This window comes from Ambystoma mexicanum, chromosome 10, assembly GCF_040938575.1.
Source record: "Ambystoma mexicanum isolate Mex_15411 chromosome 10, UKY_AmexF1_1, whole genome shotgun sequence".
NCBI classification, from domain to species: domain Eukaryota; kingdom Metazoa; phylum Chordata; class Amphibia; order Caudata; family Ambystomatidae; genus Ambystoma; species Ambystoma mexicanum.
In genome coordinates, this window is record NC_090932.1 from 590,065,840 (window position 1) to 590,091,147 (window position 25,308).

At 50.5% G+C, this 25,308-nt stretch overlaps 1 protein-coding gene across 7 annotated transcripts in view; it reads right to left on the reverse strand.

The window, feature by feature from the left end:
- The window catches only part of KIF1A (kinesin family member 1A), a 4,129,412-nt gene that overhangs the window by 1,243,335 nt on the left and 2,860,769 nt on the right, over positions 1-25,308 (reverse strand). For all 7 annotated transcript variants that reach the window (XM_069618139.1, XM_069618143.1, XM_069618141.1 and 4 more), the window contains one exon: positions 258-319. In XM_069618139.1, the coding sequence (XP_069474240.1) occupies positions 258-319 (62 nt within the window). The remainder of the gene's footprint in view (positions 1-257; positions 320-25,308) is intronic.

Here is a 25,308-nt window from a genome sequence, read left to right on the forward strand (position 1 = left end):
GGGCAGATCAAGATTGACGGACAGTAATAAAGCTATGGATTGGTTTCCAAGATGTAACTATCAAGGGTGTGGAAAACTCGCAATTCTAAAAGTTAGGAATAAGGTACCTGTTTAAGGCCAGGTTATTCAATGACAATATCAATGCATGGCAAAGCTTATGTGCTCTGATGTTTTTTAGCTCTCCACAACAGCTTCAAATATATTTACAAAACATATATAATATTTATAATGAAAACAGAAAATATTTTGCATCGCACCTGGGCTGCTGGGTTCGGCCATGTGATACAGGCTGAGCTCATAGACACCTGTGACACGATTACTGCAATGAGACGGAAATCATGATTAATTGCAAGCTTACATTACACGAATGGCAGAATGATTCACTGCAGGACTGAGTAAAGATGCTTCTCAAGAACCACTTTGAACAATACTATGGGCCTCAATATGAATACGGTTGTAAAGAAATTAAATTTTTTATTATTTTCTGCTCTTAAAATATCACCCATTTATAAGTTGGGGTCCCATGGGCAATGTACAGCAAGGACACACAGAATAGTATACTGCATGGGGTACATATGTAATATGTACCCCATGCAGTATTTTCTTTGTGCCAGTTACCAGAAATATCCTAGCCAATCCTATTTTAGAACTTTATTTACAGCGTTTAATAACATTTATGACCAATAATTCTTATGTAACATAATACACTGGGCATTAGAGCATGTCATAATTATATTTTAAATGAATGCATAGACAACGTCAGACAATCCCCTTCTTGCCATAATGTAGTTCCTACTTTAAATTGACAAAACAATAGGTTCATTTGAAAACAGCAGCAACATATAAGACACATTCCAACATTGCTGGCCCCATGTTGACTAGTTTCTAACTACTGCTTACGAAAACATATTTTAAAAGCAGACCAACAATCCCTGCAGGTGGTTTTGAGCGTAACCAGATATCTATTGGTTCCCTCCTGCAAATTACACCATGCCATGTTTCTGAGCCAGGTATCCCCCAAAGGGAGAGGTGCGGACCACCAATTGAAAGCAAGCTGGGTCTTAGCCACTTAAAATACGATTCCAAAAATATTTGGTATCACATCAGATAACGCCATGCTAGCAGACATAACATCAGAACAAGTGGAATATCGTCTCCCTCACAAGAGTATTTACTATTTCAGACGAAAGGTAACGGTCCGCAATGTCAAGCCATGTGCATTATTTTACAACGAGGACAAGCCCAAGTGGCAGAAGGGTCAAATTCCTTATCTTTCGGGGGGAGGTAGTACACTTTATGGATACTTTGTAGTATAATAACTTGTTTTTATAATTCAAAGAGAAACTTGGTCTGCCATACTGTAACAAATTATCCCACACCCTCAAGCCATACCATTCTAGGTTCTGACCTACGCATCCCCCCAAAGCAGCCCAGGTAACAATGTAGGATGATATTCTAGCAGATGGAAATGAGAACACGTATAATACTCACCCTGTAATGGAACTGTTATTACCCTTGCTCAGTGACAGAGCAGCAAGTACAACTGGGAACCTTTGTAGCTGACCACAAAACAGTTAGCTACAGTGCCACTCAAGACTCTTCCCATATCCTCACTGATCAAAATCTGCATTGAGAACTCAACCTCTCCTTCAACTCCCGAACTGCAGGCATACACCTGCCATAGGCCCACAGGAAAAATACTCAAGGTGAAATTAAAGTATCATAGTAGTGCAGAATTAAAAGGTTGGTGTTTCTGATGTGCATTTCAGGAGACCCCTTAGCTTTATTTCCCCCTTTGGGGTTTAGGATCTCCAAACTTTTTCTGCGGTAAGAAGGACTTCTACTACTACCTTTTTTGGATATATGGCCCGATGGTGGCCCAACGTATCAAACATAGACCCCTGCTGGTCCGCGTGCTTACTACAGTTATGACTAGTCTCTGGGTAAATCTTATGCATCCATGCATTGGTCATGTGAGCTCTTTATAGTGAGCACTTTATAGTGAATCAATGCATATTGTGTATTCAGTACATGGTTTTGGTCTATTTGCACGCCCTAGACAATGTACTCTCTACGATACAAACATTAGTTCCTTTTCCCATGCCTCTTGTGCTATTATGGGTCTTTTAGATCGCTTCTCCAAAATACAGTTGCATATTACAGATACTGTATGTCATTTTATTTTGAGGGAATGTGGCTATTCTTGCCATTAAGACGGACTGTGATGCGCGTATTTATGTGTCATCATACAATGCTGGGCCACTAGCCCCTTGTATACAGCTAGTTTTATGAAGGTTACATCAAGGAACATATCCCCATGGTAAGGTCTCTCATCTTATGTAGACCCCTTTGTTGTGTAGCCTAGTTAGTGTGTCCATCTTCAATCTGGGTTATTTGTTTGCCACTACTAATTGGGTGAGGAGCATTTAGAGTTTTCCATTATCTTGTTGGGAAGCACCCAGGGTATGCTTGCGAACATGTTTAGCATTTTGGGCAGTAAGACTATTTTAGTTAAAGCAATTCTACCAACCATAGAAATTGGAAGGGCCACCAATTATTAACCTTTTGTATTAGCTGAACTATTAGTGCCTGAAAATGATGTCTAATGTTTTCCTTTTCTGACTGGTATACCTTTAGTCCCAAGTATTTAATACCATCTCGCACAAAGGCCAGCAATAGATAATGTGGGCTCAATTTGTCAGGATTGTCCAGTGGTAATATCATAGATTTGTACAAGTTAACATGCAGACCAGACATCTCCATCTTGATCTTTAACGTCCAGTGCTGTTTGGAGCCGCCCGCTATGTTACTTAGGTAAAGACGATTGCTGCCTGCATACAGCAATAGGATAGATTGTATCCCCCTTATACTCACTTACTTTGCCCCCAAACCTGTGCAGAGTTTCGTGCTAGGGCTTCTATCCCTAATGCAAAAAGGACGGGTGATAAAGAGCGCCTTTGCCTTGTCCCAAGCTGTAATAGCATTTTGGATGACTGTAACAAAATTCCATCTAGCGAGGATGTGAAACGCCTAGCCTTTTTGATTTTTTGTAAATATAAGATGTGGGTAATTCTGTTTCTGAAAGGCGAGACTGCTAATCATATTCCCATTTGATAAGGATCCTTGCCAAACACATAGTTAATCCATGTACATTTGCTACACCAGTTGCCTGGCATCTGCAGCCCCTGCTCTCCAGTGGCGCAGGGCAGGTGCTTCACTCATGTGCATTCCTGACAGCTATTGTGACCAAGGTCACTGCAGCAAGAAGTGGTATTTTAACTTCTGCACCCTCTGATCTAAAACGCCTTATCAGTATGGTGACCGGGTAATCTCTATAATAAGCCATACAAGGTTATGGGATGGTGACTAATAATAGCACACAGTTATTAATGCCAAAAAAAATGAAATTAGACAAGTGTCAACCCTGTAAATCCAGTTCAGTGATGTCAAGGCGATGTATATTCAAAGCTAGCCTAGCTGTCTCCACTGCTCCCAGTTAGACAATAAACAGGGCGATACTCGATTCCCTAGGAGGGTAGGCAAGGCACCGGGAGGAAAGGCACGAAGCTGACGGGAGCTACCGCCTGAAGCCCGTGAGTGCAGATAGGAAACACGTATACCGGGCCACTCCAAAAACCTGCAATAAGCCTTTCTTGAATGTTGAACAGTGTGGAAACCATCATAAGCACTTTTGAACACTGAAGCAAGTGCTTATAATAATGAAATGAATTGAAGGTAGTTTTAAGGGTGAAACTGATAACTTTTGAATACTGAACAAACTGAAAGCATTATTGAATACCATACAGAATTAAAGCAACATGGAAGTATAATTGAATAAGCATTTCTGAATGCCGCACAGAGACAAAGCAAATAATCAGCTGGTTTTGAGTGCAAAAGCAACGTTGTGCAAGTGGCAAATACCACAGAGTGAAATGATTGAAATACAAGTGTTGACAAAGCAAGTACAATCCCAAGAAGAGTGTGAGAGGATAAACAAGTATTGAAGCAAGCCCAGCTGTCAATGGACTACAGGTTAAGAGGAAACCTGTATTGGCAATAGCCAGATAAGTATCACAAGTGTAAACAAGTGAATGGTGAACGAGCTAGCCACCATAAAGTGCTGTAAGAAAATTATCTTGACAGAAGACAAACTTTTCACTGTCAATGGAAAACAGTGGGCAATTGTTGCTAAAGCAGATTAAGAGGGGTCTTCGCTGCGTGACCTGTAATGCGTGGACTGTGTGGTCTGTCAACTGTGCCTAGACCGAGGGAACCCCTGCATGAGAGCAGTATCAAAGAACAGCAGCCAAGGAAAAGGTATCGGTTGCGTGACCTGTGATGGGTGGACGGTGTGGTCCGACAACATCTCCTAAACCGAGTTCTTTGCATGAAAAACCAACAAAAGGAGATATCAAGAGCTTTAATGTCAACAGGAGCAAGTCAATAAAAATATACATGGAAAGACTTGTGTTGTAACAGACATGCATTGGTAAACCAGAGAAATTACCCATGGTACGAGGGTTGGGGAGTATCCCAATCCTTTGAGAACTGTTTTGTTTTGAACTTTGAACTTTCTTTTTTGTGGAACTATCTTGAACTTGGGAAAGGGAACCCCAAGAGTTTTGTGAGACTGCTTTGAACTTGGAAAGGGGAGCTGAAAAGTAAGCCAGGAGCTGGAGGAAGCTCAGAACTTTATTTGGGACACTATTTCTTTCAGAAGAAGCTCAGAACTTTGCTTGGAACACGATTTATTTTATTGATGACATCCCTACACATCTTTTAGCTTTAGCTGTTTGGGCAAGTGTAGGTTTTGGGCACAGACAGACTTTTAAGTTGAACATACTGACTCAGACTATCCTTAGTTACGTTAGGTAGGAAAATTCCACCTCACCTTTGGGCAAGTTAGGCCTTTATCCATCCTGACATTTAAGTTAAATAAACATGCATTGTTTGAACGTTGAATCTGTTGTCTGTCCCTTGCTTCATGATGCCTTTACAGACCCTAATTACTTGTAAGCCCCATTTTTCACCTCGTTTCCAAGCATGTCCCTTTTTACCATTGACATTACTGCAATGTATTTCATGAAAACCCATGCTCAAGCTCCCAGAGTGGCAGCATTACTATCTGCATCTTCTGTGTTCTTTTCTATATGGGGTGGGATATTTGCTTGTGTTTTCTAGTTAGTTATTTGCATTTGTATTGTTTAATTTTTAGGTTTGTATTTTTATAGAGCTTTGATTAGACATTCTTTTATTTTTGGTTGTTGTACTATTGTTATTTGGGTTGCTACTGTTATTACTTCACATCCCTCCTTAGAATACAGCCTGCTTTCGACCCACGTTAACACAAGAGGTGAAGGGGTTCATAGTGATAATATCGAATTCACAAATCTCGAAAACCAAAATCTCGAATACAAAAGGCCGAAAAATAAAATATCGAATTTTTTTTTCAATGTGTTTTTTTTTTTAAATGGGGGGGTTCCCCCCCAACCCCCCTTTTTTTCATTTTTTTTTTATTTTACCCCTTTTTTTTACTTACCTGACCCCAAAAACATATATAAATAAATAAATAAAAAATTCGATATTTTTTTTTTCGATATTTTTTTTTTCGGTCTTTTTGTATTCGATATTTTGTTTTCGAGATTTTGACTGACTACCAGGTGAAGGAGGTGCATCCTTCAGGCTGTGTCTCTTTTTCTTGTATGCATGTTATCACTGCTAGTTTAGTAGTAGTGTGGTGCTAAGTAGCCAGTTTAGGCAATATGCATTCCTGTACTACTGTGGAACATGAGACATTTTATCACACTGGTGGCCAGGGGTGGGATACAGCTTAATAATCCAAAATAAATGCTTGTGCAGTCAGTTTTAGGTACACAGACAAGAATATTTGTCACTGCATGGACTCTTTGATGCCGGAAATGCCTTTTGGAGGGACAGGGCCTCCTAGTTCTTGTCCTACCACTTCTCTGTGTGTGTTTTCATTATGTTGTCTGCCACTGAGTTCCAGCCTGGACCCCTGGCAGTGAAGCTCTTTATTTTTCCTTTTAGTGAACAACACCCATGGTATACCCATATGGCACCCAAGGGTGGGTGTACACCCTTGCACCCCTTATGTGTACCTGCTGGTGGCAGCTACATGCTGATGTGGCAGTGGCACTGATTGTCCTCCATTTTTGGAACACCCAGGTCCTGACATAGGAATCAATGGATTCCTGAAGAAAGACAAGATGGCACTGTTGCCTCTTGGTTTCCATTGCCTTTACACCTTGTTTAACAAAGTCATGGGAAGCCCTAACTCTGTCCCTTTCTTCCCGACTGGCTGTTGGGTACAAACACTATATATGGGACTGGGGCTGCCTCCTGTCAGACTGACTGGAGCCTTCCAAAGGGCTGTGTGTTGTGGCTACTCCCTTGGGGTTGGACCTGTATGAATGGCGTCTGAAGTCAACTCACATTCTGTGTTGTGGGTGTCTGGTTTCGGTGTGTGTGACACAATGCCTGGGCCAGCCCAGACTGAAACTGGAGTGAATGCTGTGTAGTGTGCTGAAAGGCTGGGTGCCTACTGCAATCCACATTCTGTTTTACGGGTGTATGGGTGGAGTGAATGGCCTGAATACCTGTGAGCCTGATTGGCTGCCTGCCTGCAAGAATGCACTCATGACTGATTGGCTGACTGAGCCTGACTCAGCTTGAGTGAATGGGGAACAAATATGTATAACTTGGGGCCTCTACCTTACCAATTTGTTCAGAAGCTAAATTCAAAAGCTGAAGTCGAAGCTGAAGCAAGAAGAAGCCCAGCTGGAGGAAGAAGTCTGCTGCTGCATTTACATCAAATCATCCCAAAGCTGCTATGTTCTTCCAAGGACTGATCCAAGAGAGGACCTGGTTAGGAGACCTCTTCCCGAGCTATGAGGGGATATCGTGCACCTGCTACTCTTCATCAGAAGAACCCTAGAAGACAGTCCTCTGTGCCTGTCATCCCGAGAAGCGGTCGTCGTGAGTCAGAGAAGGGGTCTTCGGGAGTCCAGAAGAGGAGTGCTTGGACATCTTGAGTCGAATAAGTCCAGTTATGTCATTCAGAGTCCGGAGGAGTGTTTATGACTGCTGGAGCCAGAGTGCTGTCTACCACTGTGAGAAACCTGAAGGTGTCTTACCCGCTAGTCCCCAGGGATCTGTCATCCAGGTGGCCGGGACACGCCATCCCTTTTGGATCCAGTTCCTCAGGGTGGACCAGTACGGGAGGATCACCTGGATGAGGGGTCTTCAGGGGATGGGAGTGGGACAACGGATATTAAGACACAGTATCCCCTTCCCTGTAACACCTTTTCCCCATCCTACCAGGTAGGATATTTAGCAACTCAGCCCCCCCCCAACATTTTCTGACACAAACACTTTCTCATGGACAGTCCACGTGAGCGACAATGGACTAACACCAGAGCCATATACCTGACATGTCCCAACACCATGGACAGGCAGGGTCAGGCAATTACGGATTATTACACACACCTTACTTCCTTTATACATCCTCACATGGATAAAAGGTGGAGCATGAAAGCACACTCAGAGCGAGGCAAATCACACAAGGAAACAGCAGTTCCAAGATGGCAGTTTAATACAAGGAGAAAGACGGCGAGACTAGAGAGAGTCGCAAGGAGGGAAGTACCCGTGACCTCTAACGACTGTTACTTTTGTGAGTCTTGGAAAGTAATAAACCAAAGACCAGGAACTAAGGCTGATCAAACCTGCACAGTGTGTCGGAGGTACCGAGGGCTTTCCCGCATATATAACCAAGGCGGAGAGGAGTGATTTCCACCATGGTATTGTCCTTGGCTCCTATAACAAAGCGGCGTCAGAAAACACAGCACGACCGGTGAGTCGGAGAGACTGATACGAGATTGGCTTGTGTTTTGACCCACGGTTGTAAGCAACAACTTTGTATAAAGAGAGCAGTGTGTCAGGCATTGGCGATGAGCAATGCAAGTATAATTGGAACCAAAGAAGTAATTGAACTTTGTGATTGAACTTTGGGAGGCAACCCAAGATACCATACACAGAGTGGTCCGGCACCACGTGGGTGCTTATTCGAAGGTCTGTTAGGTATCCAACTGATGCTGAGTGTGAGAAAAGGAATACTGAAATCGAAGTGGTCAGGCAATGGGTCTTGCCAAACCCTGTGCACAATCGAAAATCTTTGATAGTTTAAAGTACAACACAATTGGTCTGAGCCCGGCTGAGGAAGACTAATTGAGTGAACATAGTTTGAAAGGGATCTGAGCCTTGAAGAGGGGGATTCAACATTGAACTTTGTTTTTGAAAGGGATCTGAGCCTGGCTGCGGGGATCCAGGGTAAATACCCGAATTGAATAGTGATAAAAGGGAAACTAATGTTTATGTATTGTTTTGTGTACACCAGGCCCTCTAAATCAAGAGACTTGCAAGAAGCAAAGGGACTTGGACACAGGAGGTCCTGAACTGTGAAAATATAACTGTATCCTCATGCCGCAGAAGCCAGAGTGTGTGCTTTGATCGAGTGAAGCACCTTGCCTGTGCTGAAAACGTGGGGAAGGGAGGCCAACGGCCCAATCATCCCGACTTGTCATTTTGTGAACACTTCTTTCTTTTTCGTGAACTTCATCCCACACAATTTATAAATTAGTAATAAGGATTGGCAATCGGTTTTTTAGTATAGTCCCTTTTTTATTTGACAAAACTCCACTCAGACTGCATTATTATTATTTGATGGCCATAGCTCTCCCATCTGTAGAATTAGGTTTGGATAGGCGTTTATCTCACCCTTGTGAAAGTTTAATAAACACCCTTGAACTGTGGTCACTTGTGTCTGTCTTACTGTTGATACATGCCTTCCTTGATATGATATGATATGATATATGATATGGCATTTATAACGTGCCTATACACAAGTGTTTCAAGGCGCGACGAGGCAAGGGAGGGGGAACAGAGGGAGGACAGAGACAACGATCTTAGTAGGACAAGTGACATTGAGATCACTCAAGTGCAGGGGAAGGGGGAGAGGAAAAGTGCCAGTGGAAAGGGGAGGGGGCAGCGGTGAACATGGGACCAAAACAATAACAAGAAGTGCGGCCGGCAGGTGGCAAATGCAAGGGTAAGAGCAGACAGCAGGTGTCCAAAAGTGCAGATAGGGGGACTGTAGGGTTACATATACAGACCCAAGTGCAAGGGTTGCCGGGAGGCAGTGCAGGTGTGCAACTGGCCGGGAAGGGCTCTGGGCCCGAAAACAGACGGTAGCCAGGTGTCCAGTGCAGTATCAGACAGGAAATCAGCAGGAAAGAGGAAGAGAGAAGGCAGAAACAAAGAGGAAGGTCTTGAAGTGCTTCTGGAACCAGAGATGGTTCTCCTCAAGTTTCACAGAGGCATGGAGGCTGTTCCAGAGGGAGGCCCCAACTCGTTGATTGGAGAATCGACTGACCCCAATGGAGTGAAGAGCTTGAGTAGGAAGGTATTTACGAAGAGAGAGTTGGAGGACTTGAGGAGCCGGGCCCCAGAAGGCCTTGTGGACAATGCAAGGGGTCTTGAACTTAATCCTCGCAGCCACTGGGAGGCAATGCAGAGATTTCAATGCTGGAGAGATACGATCCCTGGGCTTGAGGCCAAGGACAAGTCTCGCAGTCCTGTTCTGAATGAGTTGCAGAGGGCGGAGATTAGAAGCAGGTAGATTTAGAAAGACGCTGTTGCAGTAGTCCAGCCTTGAGAGAACCAGAGCTCTAGAGGCAGTGAGCTTCTGGGGGAAGGAGTTGAAAGGAAAAATACCTCTGAGTCTTGAAGGGCTTCTGGAACCGGAGATGGTTCTCAAGTTTCAGAGAGGCAGGGAGGCTGTTCCAGAGGGAGGCCCCAGCCAAAGAAAGAGGTAAACCACCAACTCGTTGCTTGGAGAAGCGACAGACCCCAAGGACCCATCGCAAACAGACCCCCGTAGTGGTTAACATCTGGTGCCCATAAGGTCTATCATGACCATTTCTAAAAATACCCAAACCTCCAATGATGACATTATTGGCCCGGCATTGGAAATATGTGCTCCCATCCCGGAACTGGCTCAGAAACTGGTCCAAGAAAATATTAATCAACCTATATCGATGAATGTCATTCCTAAATCAGGATCCTCACTAAATATGCGCACAATAAAATGCCAGATGCCCAAAATTGAGGGCATGGGTACTCATGATTTTGTGATGGACCAGAGAAACTTTGTCATCACCAATATTTCTAAGGTCAATGGGAAGGAGCCCAAAGAAGCCTTGCGGTTCAAGGTCCTAGCATGGTTAAAACAAAGAACTGGGCCAGGGGTGGTCAGACTATCAGACCTGAAGATTGTCCGCAGGATTGACCTTAAAGATTGGTGTACGCAACCTGATAATGATTGTGTCATAGTGGGATGTGGCACTAGCACCTTATCTGAATTTTTAAGACAATGGGCCTCATTACGACCCTGCAGGTCCGGAAAGAACGGTGGTGGTAAATCCGACACCACCGTTATTTCCGGACCGGCTGATTAAGAGTCCTGCAGGCGGGAGGTGTAACTCCCGCCAGGTCTGACCTGGGGGGTTTAACACCACCCGCCTGCAGGTGGACATGGAAACACCGGCACCATTACAGCATGGTGCTGGTGTTTCCACTTCCCCATTCCCATAGAGTCCCATGGGACTCTATGGGAATGGGGATTAACAGAATTCTGCTTCCGGAATTACCGGGTCACCGGGGTTGTAAAGCCCTGGTGATTCCGGCAATCACGGAGGCGGAATGGTAATACGAGTCCGGCGGTAACCTGCCAGAATTTCTGGCATGGTTACCGCCGGACTCGTAATGAGGCCCAATGTAGATACATGCCCAGAGGGTTTTCTAGTTGTAATTTAATTCTTTGAGGTTTCTCAGCTATGTACAAGTTACCTTCATATTTCCACTTATTTTTATTTTAGGCATAGTTTATCCTTCAGCTGCCAGTCATTTTTATTACTTTATTGTGCCATTTTTGCACTTGTAGCATAGATGTTGTTCCACCTTATTGGTGGATTCTTTGGTTTTGTGTGAAGTCCTGTCTGTTTTTGGTATTGTTTTGTGAGCACCCCTAAGCCTTCGGGTATCGCGGTGCGCAATACAAATGATTAAACATAAACATAAACATAAAGGGAGTTGTTGGTGGAGGAGCGAAGATCTCGAGTAGGAAGGTATATTATGAAGAGAGAGTTGGAGAACTTTAGGACCTGTTACGCTCACCTGATATCCACAGGGACGCCACCCAGCCGGGTTATTCGCTGGTATACTTCTCAGCTTTGCCCAGATGTGGTCTGCGGGGAAGGTTCTGCCTGAAAATCTAGGAGAACTGTGTTCAAGGCTGACCGACCGGGGTAAGTATCCTCCCTCCACCCCCGTATGATTTCAGCCCCTCCCGGTCCCTCTCCTCACCTTGTGGTAGAGTTAGGCGTGCTCTCCGTCCTGCCTTCTTTGCAGGGGTGCGTTGTCTTTCATGGGCGTGTGCGGTCCAGTTACTTCACTGATGCCGGCCCTTTTGATATGGTTCAGGTATGCCTTATTGCTGTTGTTTAATATTGTTGCTATCCTGCATGCCTTTCTTTTTTTAAATGTCTCTTTTTTCTCCCTTAGGTTTGCGGAGCTTCAGTCAGTTGCCAACTGACTTTGTTGAGCCCCGCTGGTAAATGATGGCGCATTAAGAGCGTTATGATGCGGTAAGTAAGCGCTATGCACAGCGCTGCAAAGTCTTGCCTTTGCTAACCTGTGTTTTCCTTCCTTGTAGGTCGCAGAGTTCTTCAGCACAAGTGGAATGTCCGGAGTGGTGCCAGCCGAGAGGCGACCAGCCAGGTAAGCCTTTTGAGCAGTTCGTAATTTGCAAATGTCTCTACTGCTTTCTTTAATGTTGCCTCTATCTTCCTCTTTCAGGTCGTTCTGTCCGGGAGGCGTGCAGATTCGAGGAAGCTGTTCTCAGGAGCTGCGAGTGGCTAAAGATGAAGACTGCAGGTAAGATGCTGCTGCTAATGATGTTCCATTTGTCTCCTTGCAGGTTCTGCTTCTCCGAGGTTCGGGGGGAATAGCTGGACACAGTGAGCATCACACTGCAAAGTAACGCGAAGCGTGTTGTCTTGCTCGGGTGTGGTTTAAATAGCCCCAACAAAATAGTCCAGGTAAAGTAGTCCCTTGGCTACCACACCCAAAACACTAGACCACATAGCTTGGTTCTTAGGAACCAAGCTATGTGGATGCCTCCATGTTTGCTGACAGTACAATAAAGTAGTTCCCAAGCACATTGTTTTTCATGGTGTATGAGCCTGGCGCCATAGGCACCAGGACTGGCCCCATGAGGGCTTTTGAAGAGGATGCCAGGCTCTAGAGGCCCGAGTCCTGACTCCACCTGGCCAATGGGTTTGCCAGAGGGGGTTTTGGGCGAGGGTCATGACAGTACTCCCCCTAAGGCCCCTCCCATGGTGTTCCTTCTGTCTGGCCCAGGTTTATTTGGGAAGTTCCGATGGAATTTCCTGATTAGACGCAGTGCGTGGATGTTCTCACTGGGTTACCAGGATCTATCTTGTGGTCCAAATCCTTTCCAATCGACGAGATAATATAGCTTGGACCTAGAGTATTTAGAGTCCAAGATATCTTTGACTTCGAATTCTTGTTCTCCGTCAACAAGTATGAGCTTAGGTGGTGTACCAATCTGTGTGCCGGGTTACATTTGTTTCAAGAGGGACACATGAAATACCGGGTGGATTTGTAGATTAGGTAGTAAATCCAGTTTCACGGCTACTGAGACGGCGAGGGGAAACTCACGCGCCCGCAGGTGATCTGAATGGTGAAAAGGTCTGAAGGATTCTATGTCGCTCTGCAGATGCTACCGAGCACTCCAACTGTGGAAGAATCTCGCGGCTCTGCGAGAACACACATTCCTGATTAGCAACGCGAGCCTTAGGCACACTTCAAGACCAGAATTATCTCCTCAAGTATAATTCAGAGAAGGTGTTGTCTATTTAGAAGACGAGAGACCTAACAGATTCCTGTGCCCAAAGGGAAATAATCCATACCTTTGTGGACACGTCCACCATTGCAAACATTTGATAGTTCACTGCGGCAACCCCTCGAAGGTCTGGCAGTGGGACTTCAAATTGCCATACTTCATTGTGTGAAGGAGAAGAATATTAGCCTACTTTGGTACAGGCTTAAGTAAATGTTTTGCGGCTGTTTTTGTTTTTATATATAGTTGTCTGTTGTTGGTTCCCCTGAAGAAGTCTACAGATATTTAAAGTACTTGTCTTTTGAAGATAGACGAAACATGTTGGGTAATATGCACTGAACAATACCCAGTGTTGAGAAATGTTATTAGTTTGAAAATCAATGTGCCCTTTAGGCAGAGAAAGGGCGACTATCAAGTACGGATTCTTCTAGTAAGGCATCCCTTTATGAGAACAGGTGGCTGATGCTGCCCAACCAACATTGTATTGCACTTTAGTAGCAAATTTGCACTTTACTATTGCACTGAGAAATGAATTGGTGTTTACACTGCACTATTGGTTTTAGTTTTGTATAGGAAGGGTGTGGTTTTATCAATATATTTTGATGTATGTTTTTTACTTGCCATTATTTTTAGGATGTATTTTAGAATAGGAAAGTTGCCAATATTGTAAATCAGTGCCTCTGAAAATGGTATGTGTGTTATACTTGTATATATTTATGTTGTTGAATTTGTTTGTGTGTCCTGAGTGACTAAATAAATTACATGATTTAAAGAAATCCATTGACTCAAGACCTATGTAGTACATAGACTGACAGGGTAATTCATAGAATTTCGCAGAAAAGTGTCGCAAGCGGCTGGCGCAGAGTGTCCACGTGCGATTGTCTGCGCCAGGCACGTGCGCTAAAACCGATTTCCGCGCACAGCGTATTCATGGATTTTAGGCTCCCAAACCAGCCGTGGCGCAGAGTATCGCAGCGACCCTGCAGCAGCGCCAGTAACGCCCCCAAGAACGCCCTCGCGCAAGGAAAAGCCATCAAAATCGCTAAATCATCGCAAAGGGCTGCGCTAACCCTGGACCAGTTTACAGGGCTGCCAAACAAGGAACGCAAAGCGGGTAACGTTCATATCAGGGGTACGCGGGAAGTTGTACACGCGATTAGCAAGGGTATGTGTATTACAGGGGTACGCGGGAAGTTTAACACGCGATTGGCCAGGGTACGTGTATTAGAGGGGTACGCGTGAAGTTTTACACGCGATTAGCCAGGGCACGTGTATTACAGGGGTACGCGGGAATTATCACACGCGATTTGGCTGGGTAGGTGTATTACAGGGGTACACGGGAAGTTTTACACGCGATTTGGCTGGGTACGTGTATTACAGGGGTGCGCGGGAATTATCACACGCGATTTGGCTGGGTACGTGTATTACAGGGGTGCGTGGGAAGTTACACACGCGATTAGCCAGGGTACGTGTATTACAGGGGTACGCGGGAAGTTTAACACGCGATTGGCCAGGGTACGTGTATTAGAGGGGTACGCGTGAAGTTTACACGCGATTAGCCAGGGCACGTGTATTACAGGGGTACGCGGGAATTATCACACGCGATTTGGCTGGGTAGGTGTATCACAGGGGTACACGGGACGTTTTACACGCGATTTGGCTGGGTACGTGTATTACAGGGGTGCGTGGGAAGTTACACACGCGATTAGGCTGGGTGGGTCCTCACAGGTGTTCCCTGTACACCCTCCACGGCCCCTGCAGGCAGCCCACAAAACAGGGGACTACCCTGCACACCTGCTCATGTCCCCCTGCACCCCCACCCCCCAGCCACCAGGGGCAGCCTCCACCAGGCCCCCACCCATGTCTACCACCACCCCCACCCCCCAGCCACCAGGGGCAGCCTCCACCAGGCCCCCACTCATGTCTCCCACCACCCCACCCCCCAGCCACCAGGGGCACCCTCCACCAGGCCCCCACTCATGTCTCCCACCACCCCCAAACCCCAGCAGTGCAGGGTCACCCTCCACCAGGCCCCCACTCATGTCTCCCACCACCCCACCCCCCAGCCACCAGGGGCACCCTCCACCAGGCCCCCACTCATGTCTCCCACCACCCCCACCCCCCAGCCACCAGGGGAAGCCTCCACCAGGCCCCCACCCATGTCTACCACCACCCCCGCCCCCCAGCCACCAGGGGCAGCCTCCACCAGGCCCCCACCCATGTCTACCACCACCCCCGCCCCCCAGCCACCAGGGGCAGCCTCCACCAGGCCCCCACCCATGTCTACCACCACCCCCGCCCCCCAGCCACCAGGGGCAGCCTCCACCAGGCCCCCACCCATGTCTACCACCACCCCCACCCCCCAGCCACCATGGGCAGCCTCCACCAGGCCCCCACTCATGTCTCCCACCACCCCACCCCCCAGCCACCAGGGGCAGCCTCCACCAGGCCCCCACTCATGTCTCCCACCACCCCCAAACCCCAGCAGTGCAGGGTCACCCTCCACCAGGCCCCCACTCATGTCTCCCACCACCCCACCCCCCAGCCACCAGGGGCAGCCTCCACCAGGCCCCCACTCATGTCTCCCACCACCCCACCCCCCAGCCACCAGGGGCAGCCTCCACCAGGCCCCCACTCATGTCTCCCACCACCCCCACCCCCCAGCCACCAGGGGCAGCCTCCACCAGGCCCCCACCCATGTCTACCACCACCCCCGCCCCCCAGCCACCAGGGGCAGCCTCCACCAGGCCCCCACCCATGTCTACCACCACCCCCGCCCCCCAGCCACCAGGGGCAGCCTCCACCAGGCCCCCACCCATGTCTACCACCACCCCCGCCCCCCAGCCACCAGGGGCAGCCTCCACCAGGCCCCCACCCATGTCTACCACCACCCCCACCCCCCAGCCACCATGGGCAGCCTCCACCAGGCCCCCACTCATGTCTCCCACCACCCCACCCCCCAGCCACCAGGGGCAGCCTCCACCAGGCCCCCACTCATGTCTCCCACCACCCCCAAACCCCAGCAGTGCAGGGTCACCCTCCACCAGGCCCCCACTCATGTCTCCCACCACCCCACCCCCCAGCCACCAGGGGCAGCCTCCACCAGGCCCCCACTCATGTCTCCCACCACCCCACCCCCTAGCCACCAGGGGCAGCCTCCACCAGGCCCCCACTCATGTCTCCCACCACCCCCAAACCCCAGCAGTGCAGGGTCACCCTCCACCAGGCCCCCACTCATGTCTCCCACCACCCCACCCCCCAGCCACCAGGGGCACCCTCCACCAGGCCCCCACTCATGTCTCCCACCACCCCCACCCCCCAGCCACCAGGGGCAGCCTCCACCAGGCCCCCACCCATGTCTACCACCACCCCCGCCCCCCAGCCACCAGGGGCAGCCTCCACCAGGCCCCCACCCATGTCTACCACCACCCCCGCCCCCCAGCCACCAGGGGCAGCCTCCACCAGGCCCCCACTCATGTCTCCCAGCGTGCTACGTGTATTTCAGGGGTGCGCGGGAAGTCCCACTCGCGAATAGCCTGGGCGCGTGTATTTCAGGGGTGCGCGGGAAGTTCCACACGCGAATAGCCTGGGCGTGTGTATTTCAGGGGTGCGCGGGAAGTTCCACACGCGAATAGCCTGGCCGCATGCATTTCAGGGGTGCGCGGGAAGTTTTACACGCGACTTCAGCAGGGTACGTGTATTTCAGGTATGCGCGGGAATTCTCACACGCGATTTGGCTTGGTACGTGTATTACAGGGGTGCGTGGGAAGTTACACACGCGATTAGGCTGGGTGGGTCCTCACAGGTGTTCCCTGTACACCCTCCACGGCCCCTGCAGGCAGCCCACAAAACAGGGGACTACCCTGCACACCTGCTCATGTCCCCCTGCACCCCCACCCCCCAGCCACCAGGGGCAGCCTCCACCAGGCCCCCACCCATGTCTACCACCCCACCCGCACCCCCCAGCCACCAGGGGAAGCCTCCACCAGGCCCCCACCCATGTCTACCACCACCCCCACCCCCCAGCCACCAGGGGCAGCCTCCACCAGGCCCCCACTCATGTCCCCTATCACCCCCACCCCCCAGCAGTGCAGGGGCAGCAGGCAGTCAGGCAGCAGCAGCAGGTGGGAGCGTGCTCGGTCTCTGGGGGGCAGTAGTTCGGCTTTCCGGGCAGGAGTGTGGTATTCCGTGTGCGTACGCGTGGCCAGCTTGGTACGGAGTGATTTTGCACGTGAAAATCCTGCACGTCAGCGTGAAAACTGAGGAAAGGCCCTCAGCGCGTAAGCGCGTCTGTGACCCGCACAGGTGTTTCCCACACAGCACGTGATGACAGAGCACACGTGGAAAGACTGCACGTCAGAGTGTAATCGCGTGTGATTGGTGGAAATGGCCCTACACGCAGAAGTGACAAAGCGTGTAATTGGTGGAAATGGCCCTAGCGCGTACACGCCGCGTAAGTGACGCTGGACGTGTGGGCCTGTATAAAAGGTACGTGTAGAACACGTTTTCCTTGTACGTGCTTTTCGTGGAGAGCGAGTGGGTGAATTCTGTACTTCTTGTCGTTTCACACGCGATTTACTTCACGGCGTTTCTAGTTCGTATTCCCTGTTACCTCTGACAGCTTTTTCTCTTTTTTCTATTTTACTGGTTTACCTGGGCCTGTTCCCTCAAACAGTGTTCCCTTCTACTGTTGTCCTGTCTCCTCAGACAGCGTACAAATCTTCTTTTGGCGGGGGTGTTGCCAACCAAACGTGCTCCTTTTACACGCTCGTTTACTTGGCAGACGGTGAGTCACGCACGTATCTAACATCTGTGCTAGCCCCGTGTGTAGCCTACCCCTTCAGAGGTCATTCTAGGCTGCGTGTGACACGCATACGTTCATTCTTGTGTTTCTGGGTGCCACAGCGTAGTGCAGGTTTTTCTTTCTGCACACGTGGTCTAGGAGGGGTTGCGTGCACGTCATCTCCCTTTTTTGGGCCTCCTGTGCGTTGCGTGACCCGTCATCTTTCCCCAGGGGTTACATTCAGCCTTGCTAGAGCACTAGGGTACAATTACCATCTGGTACCCAACCCCTTTGACCCCCAATTGCCCAGGACAATAGTCTACATCCACTCCCATACGCACATTAACATCAGTGCCATGGCTGGGAGGCGAGGATTCCGTAAGGGTGGCAAAGGTGGAAGAGCCACAAGTGGTGGCCGTGGTGGATCCGGTAGGGGACGTGGTCGTAACTTGCAGGGTGAGCCTGTCCCCCCATGTGTGGAGGACCAGTCACGGGCACCCATAATCCCCCCCCCCTCCCATTGAGGCTGATGTGGCTGACACCATCCATGCTCAGCCCTTGTTGGACCAGCCCATTGTGGCACCAGACCTGGCTGACTCCATGGCTGACTTCCAGGTCAGCAGGGCTACGACACGTGCGCTGGTGCACGTTGATGCCATCATGCCACGTGGATCTGGGGCAGCAAGGTCATCTGCTGCACCAAGGAGGCAGGGCGGAGAGGCTGCAGGGGCAGCTGCGGCTCCATCCACCCCAGCCCTCACACACCCAGCCAGGACAGTGTCGGTCCTAGTCCATGCTGCTGACATTCCCCCTGACACCATCACACTAGAGCTAATGCCTGCACCAACTCCCATGCTGAGTGTGCAATCCCACACTCCTGATACAGAGTCCACCAGGGCTCCTGCCCCTAGTGTCCAGAGCGGCGCAGGACACTCAGGATCACCACCACCTTCCAAGCGGAAGAGGAAGAGTGCTCGTCCGGCACAGGCTGATGCCCCAGACACAGCTACACAGTCCGGCCCGTCCAGGAAGCCCAGCTTCACGGATGACGAACTGAATGCACTTGTCGAGTATGTGTCCGGACATGACAACGAGATGGTCATTGTTGCAGGATCCAAGACCACACCTGCACAACGCCAGGCACACTGGCAGACCGTTGCGGACATCGTAAGTGCCCTTGGAATCGTGAGGCGCACAGCCAATGATTGCTATAAGCGCTGGAATGACCTAAAGCGCAGGGCAAAGAGTAAGCTGGCCTCAAGTCATGCCGCAACTCTAGTGACTGGAGGTGGGTCTCCAGTAGTAGACATGGAACTCACTCCACATGAGTCAGTCGCTGGGACCTACGTCACGGAGGAACAGATCCAAGGCGTGGGAGATCTGGCTGATTACGAGGCATTGTCCGGTGAGTGCACATGCATGTGTGTGTCATCCATGTGCATGGTGTGTGTGTGAGGGCTTCTGTTCGGGTGCCAGGTGAGAGTGTGTGCGCCTGAGTCGTATGGGTCAGCCATGTGCTTCATGCAATCCTTCCTGCGCAGCTGCATTTGGCCATAGCAGTATCCCTTCTGCCAACAGTAGACATCTAGCCCAACTGCACGCCAGTTGCCCTTGAAGTGTCACCTTGCCACAACATATTTGCTTCTTTTTCACTGTTCATTCAGTCAGTTTGTTTGCATTCCACCACTTTCACTAGGCATGTCGCTGTCCACTAGTCACATGTCTGACATGGGTATGGTAAAGTGGAGTGACTTTGTTACCTGGATATCATTTGTACACACATGTCCCTGTGCAATTGGACCATTTCAGACTGGCAGCTCCAGGTGAAAAATCTGACCTGTTAGAATTAGAAAAGCAATTACATGCGGGAACTGGACTGAATGAATAGGTGCTGCCCTCCTCTCCATCTTCACTCAATAGCAATGGTACATGCCATCTGTGTGATGGCATGTGTGTTTCACCTGCCAATCACAGGCCAATGTGTGATGCCACTGCCAGGCAGCATGCAGAAAATGTGTTCATCTTCCATCTTGGTGTCATCAGTGTGTGCCATTTGCCTGCACTTCATACGCAGTGAGGGTGCATGCATGGGAGGGTTTTAGTCATGTGGGACATGTGTCAATCAAGTACTGGTTCTCTTGCTTCTCAGCCCTCAATGTGTGCCATGGTGCTAATGCCTGTTTCCATTTCTTTGTTTTCATGTCTTTGCAGGGGAAGACGCACCTGATACTGCTGGGGTTGTGGAGATGGTGCAGACCCAGGAGGGGTCAGAGGGCCGACCAACCACCAGTGAGGGACGTGGTGTGGTGGTGGGGGAGAACCCACAAGTGCTGCAGGTCGTGCTCTCAAGGGGTGTCTCTGGCTGCACCTCCCCCGAGCTGTACTCAGGTGTTGATTCGGATGAGACCTACGTGCCGTCGCAGGTGAGTGTTCCAGGGAGGGATTCTGTTCTGTCTCACCCACCTGCACCAGGGTCAGAACCCTCCATGGGGATGTCAGTGTTGGCAGCTACGCCTTCGGTGGTTACGGATGCAGGGTCACACTCCGCGACATCTGATCCTGTTCCTGGGCCAGCAGATCAGAGGGGGAATGCAGTCCTGCAGCCTCAGGCAGTGCCGGCACAGCAAGGCGCAGTTCGCCTTGCCCCAGACAGGTGTGGTGCCCGCCGACGTGGTGGCCGTACGCCACCCGGCAATGCCGCATGGGAGCAATCCATTTACGGTATGGCAACCCAACAGGCTGCATCATCCGAGATGATGGCTCAGGCCATGGATAGGGTGGCCACTTCCATTGTCCCCCCAGAAAGGCTGATGGAGCGACTAGAGCAGGCAACCGACTCCATCTGCCAGTCACACAGGGAGGACATGTTGGGGTCCAACAGGGACAGGCGGGCGGCACTGGCGACTCTGCAGGAGGCCATCTCCATTGAGTCCCAGGGCCACAGGGAAGCCCTGAGGCAGGAGCTCCTTCACCTCAGGACGACTCTTGTTGAGCTTGAGGCTTCAACACACCAAAGGACAGAACAGCAGCTGGAGCGTCTCACCCGTACGCTCTCAGCTGAGATGCAGGCAACGAGGGCGGAGGTCCGGGCATCCCGTGAGTTGTTGCATGGGGACCTCCGCACACTCATCCTCCAGAACCAGACCTACCACACCCGCATGCTTGCAGCCATGGAGGAGCAGACTAGGGCCTTGCGTGGGCTGCCTCCCATTGTGCAACCACCTCCGGATGCAGCTGCACAGGGTGATAATAGCGACAGCAGTGATACTCCCACAATAGGGTAGCCGTGTGGGCCATGAGCCCATGGAGGTGTTTTATCTTCCCAGGATCCACGCAGGTGGGTTCTGGTGTGCATCCTGTCCTCGGACCTCCTGGGTGGCCTCCCCAACCCCCCCGGGCCCATCAATGGCCATTTTTGATTGTTTCTTATTTTTATTTTTATTTTTAATTCTTTTATTCCCAATTTTTTTGGGACGATCTGTTGGCTTCCGTGGTTCCTGTGGGCATACGCTGCATTGTGGCTGGGCACATGCAGGCTTGTAATGTATTTGGTTCAGATGCTTGGGTTTGAGTCACACACACCCCTCCTGCTTCCCGTTTCCATGGGCTTGTAAAGGGTGTGCCCAAGTGACAGTGAATTACACAGTGACGTTGGACTCCCATGAGCTGTGTGGGCAGTCTGTAGTCAATACTGTGTATACATTCCTAGTGCATATTGCTGTTGTGTTGTACACTGCATGTTGCATTGATGTGTAACTCTTCTTCTGTGTCTACCTCCCAATTTGCAGGTCCCTTCCTCATGTCCACACAAGGACCTCTAGTCTGGAGATGGGGTCCATGTTGGCAGCAGTGCACCTACAACTCTACATGGCGACAACACTGCACAGTTGGTAGTGGTGGGAGTGCAGGCATTTCCAGGTGGTGAGACTACTAATATGTAACATTTGTGATGTCATGTTAATGGTACTACGTGCTCAAGTATGTTGTTGGTCCGGCATTGCTGTGAGCATTTCAGGTGTTGCAGGTTTCTAATAGTGCCACTGTACATAGTGAGACTGATGTCATGTTGTGGGGATTACTTTGTTTACCTGCAATTAGCATGACATGGCACGGTGTGTCGTGTGGCGGTGCTGGGGTTGGGTTGGCTGACATGGCACTGTCCTCTTGTTGCATTTTGCAAGTGGGTATTCATTTTAGCTGCTTCAATGTGTAACTTCACAAAACTGCATTGGTGGTGTCTGTGTGGGTAGGGATGCACACATTGTGACACTTCCAGGTGAACAATCTCAGGCTGACATGGTATTCCCGGTTCATTCTCCAGACATTCAGGATCAGTGTCAGGTTGAGTCATCATTGATTGTCAGATGGAATGTGCCAGGGCAGTGTGCACTCCACAGGGGTGTGATTTCTATGTGAAGTAATTAGCCACTAGCTGTGTACGGGCTGCCTCCCCCCGTGCCCTTTCCCCTCCCATGCGCAGCGGCTGTGCATGTGGTTGGGGATGTGGGGCCACCACCATGTCCACGGCCAGGCCCCGGCGTGTTGCAACGTTGTGCAGGACACATGCTGCCACTATGATCCTGCACACTACTGGGGGAGCGTATAACAGCTGCCCGCCAGAACGGTCAAGGGAGCGAAAGCGTGACTTTAGCACTCCGAATGTGCGCTCCACTATGCCCCTGGTTGTAATGTGGGCTGTGTTATATCTTACCTGGGGTGGCGTGGTGGGGTTCCGAATTGGCGTCATCATGTGGGGGCTGAGAGGGTAGGCACTGTCCCCTGTGGAGGTGGTGATTGGTATCATTGGTGGGGTTGTGACCTTGCTCAGTATCCAACATGCATGCATGTGCAGTGGCATACATACTCACCAAGCAGCCATGTATCGCCATGCCGCCCAGCTTCTAGGTCCCGGCTTAGGGTGGACATTCGGTAAATGAAGCTGTCGTGGGTGGAGCCGGGATAGTTGGCATATACTGAGGTGATGATTCCCTTGGCATTACATACTACCTGCACGTTGATGGAATGCCAGTGCTTGCAGTTCCTATAGATGTGCTCAGATGCCCTGGGGGGACGTAGAGCCACATGGGTGCAGTCGATGGCACCTAGCACTTTGGGGAATCGTGCCACAGCGTAAAAATCCAGGGCGGCAGCATGCCTTTCTGCAGGGGTTCTGGGCAGGTATATGTGCCTGCGGACTGATGGCCATGCAGTGATGATGTTCAAGACCTGGTGTAGGCAGCGTGACTGGGTGGCCTGTGACACCCCACCCACTATGGCACTTGTCCACTGAAATGATCCAGTGGCTAAGAAGTGCAGTACATTGAGGACCTTCTCCAGGGGGCTGAGTGCTTGGGAGCACAGGGTGGGTGATGTGAGGTCATCCTCCCACTCACTCACCAGGTCCAGTATAATGTGTGGTGGAAACCTGTACCTCCCATACACCTGGTCATCAGGCATCCCGAAAAGGCTGGTTCTGGGTGTGAATATTCTGGCCCTGACTATCCTCCTCCTCCTCCTTTGGTAGCCCACTGCCACTGCTGCTAGGAACGGTATGTTCATCCTGGCGTCTGAGCTTGTTATTGTTAAAGTCCGCAAATTTATGCTTTGCGCGTGTTCTAGGCGAGCGTGTGAGCCGCGCACCCCTGGAATCCAGTTCCCAGTCCAATAGCGTGTGGAAATTCACACGCACCACGGGATACAGCGTGTGAGCCGCGCACCCCTGGAATCCAGTTCCCAGTCCAATAGCGTGTGGAAATTCACACGCACCACGGGATACAGCGTGTGAGCCGCGCACCCCTGGAATCCAGTTCCCAGTCCAATAGCGTGTGGAAATTCACACGCACCACGGGATACAGCGTGTGAGCCGCGCACCCCTGGAATCCAGTTCCCAGTCCAATAGCGTGTGGAAATTCACACGCACCACGGGATACAGGTTCGCTGACGTACTTGCGTGTGTAAGTGCCCGCGCACCCATTAAATACACGTACATAGGCCAATCGCGTGTACGCGCACTTTTGTCCAATTACACGCGATGACACTCTGACGTGCAGTATCTCCACGTGTGCCCCGTCATCACGTGCTGAGTGGGGAACACCCGTGCGGGTCACGTCACAGACACGCTTACGCGCTGAGGGACTCTGGTCCAATAGAATCGCGTATGCGTGCTGACGCGCTTACGCGCTAAGGGCCTTTCCTCGGATTTCACGCTGACGTGCAGGATTTTCACGTGCCAAATCACTCCGTATCAAGCTGGCCACGCGAAAACACACGGAAGACCACGCTCCTGCCCAGAAGGCCGAGTTACTGCCCCCAGTGCCCCGAGCAGCCTCCTACGTGCCATCTGCTGCTGCCTGCCTGCCTGCCTGCCTGCTGCCACCGTGCCCTGCCATTTGGTGCCTGCACATCAGCCATCTGCAGGGGTCCAGTTGCTGTGTCCACCCCTGCTGGAACTGAAGACTCCCGACTGGGATTACATCGCTCCACAGCCCAGCCCCAGGACCCAGTTGCCCACCCACACCTGCCTCTGGGGTTGCCATGTCGGGCACTTCCACATCTGGCACCAGTGGCAACCCCAGGCCAGAGGGGCAGAGGGGCACCAGCTTCACTGCCACCGAAGTTGGTGTCCTGGTGGAGCATGTCCTGGGGCAGTATGATGCCCTCTTTGGATCGTCCCGCGCCAGCAAGGAAGGACGGCAGAGGATCTGGGCCGACTGTGTGGTTGCCATCAACGCGGAGGGGGTGGCAACCCGCGACGTCCTGAAGATCAAGAAGCGCTGGGAGGACTTGAGGTCCAGGACCCTTGTGAAGGCCCGGCGCCTCGTGGAGGGGGGCCGGGGCCGCATGAGTTCCATCCAGATGAGGGTCCTGGAACGCGTACGCCCAGCGCTCCACGCCCAGATCCTTGAGAGGGAGGCCCGTCTGGAGTTGAGCGGTAAGTGTCCAAGCATTACTGTGTGAGACAGGGCATGTTGCGGTGTGCTGGTTCTATGATACTTGCCTGTATGTGTGCCATAGGCCATGTATGCATGTATGTGTGCAGGGACATCATGGTAATGCATGTGCGACCAGTGATGTGTGACCCACATGGTTGTTGCATGTGTTCAAATGCCGCATGGGGAGCCCTATGCAGATTTTGAACATGAGAGCATGCAAGTCTCTGTACCTGGACATGGGTGGGGGTGAGGGATGGGTGCTGATGCCAGGTACATATATGGTAGCCATGTCTGTGTGCCTGACCTGCGTGTCTGTGACTTGTGCATGCCATGGATGCATGACACATGTGTGTGACAATGCACAGATTCAGTGAAGCAGCCAAATTACCCTTGTATCCGCTGTGTTTGGTGTGTTTGGGGCCAGATGGATGTGACTGAGGTGAAGTGTGCATGTGATAGGCATGAGCCATGATGCATGTGAGTTACATATCATTGAATGTTTCAAGAGTCCATTGGACATGCATGGAAATGTCCATGGCATGCACCATGCCTGTTACTGTGTGTGTTTTGCCTGGACTGACCCATGTGTTGTGGAG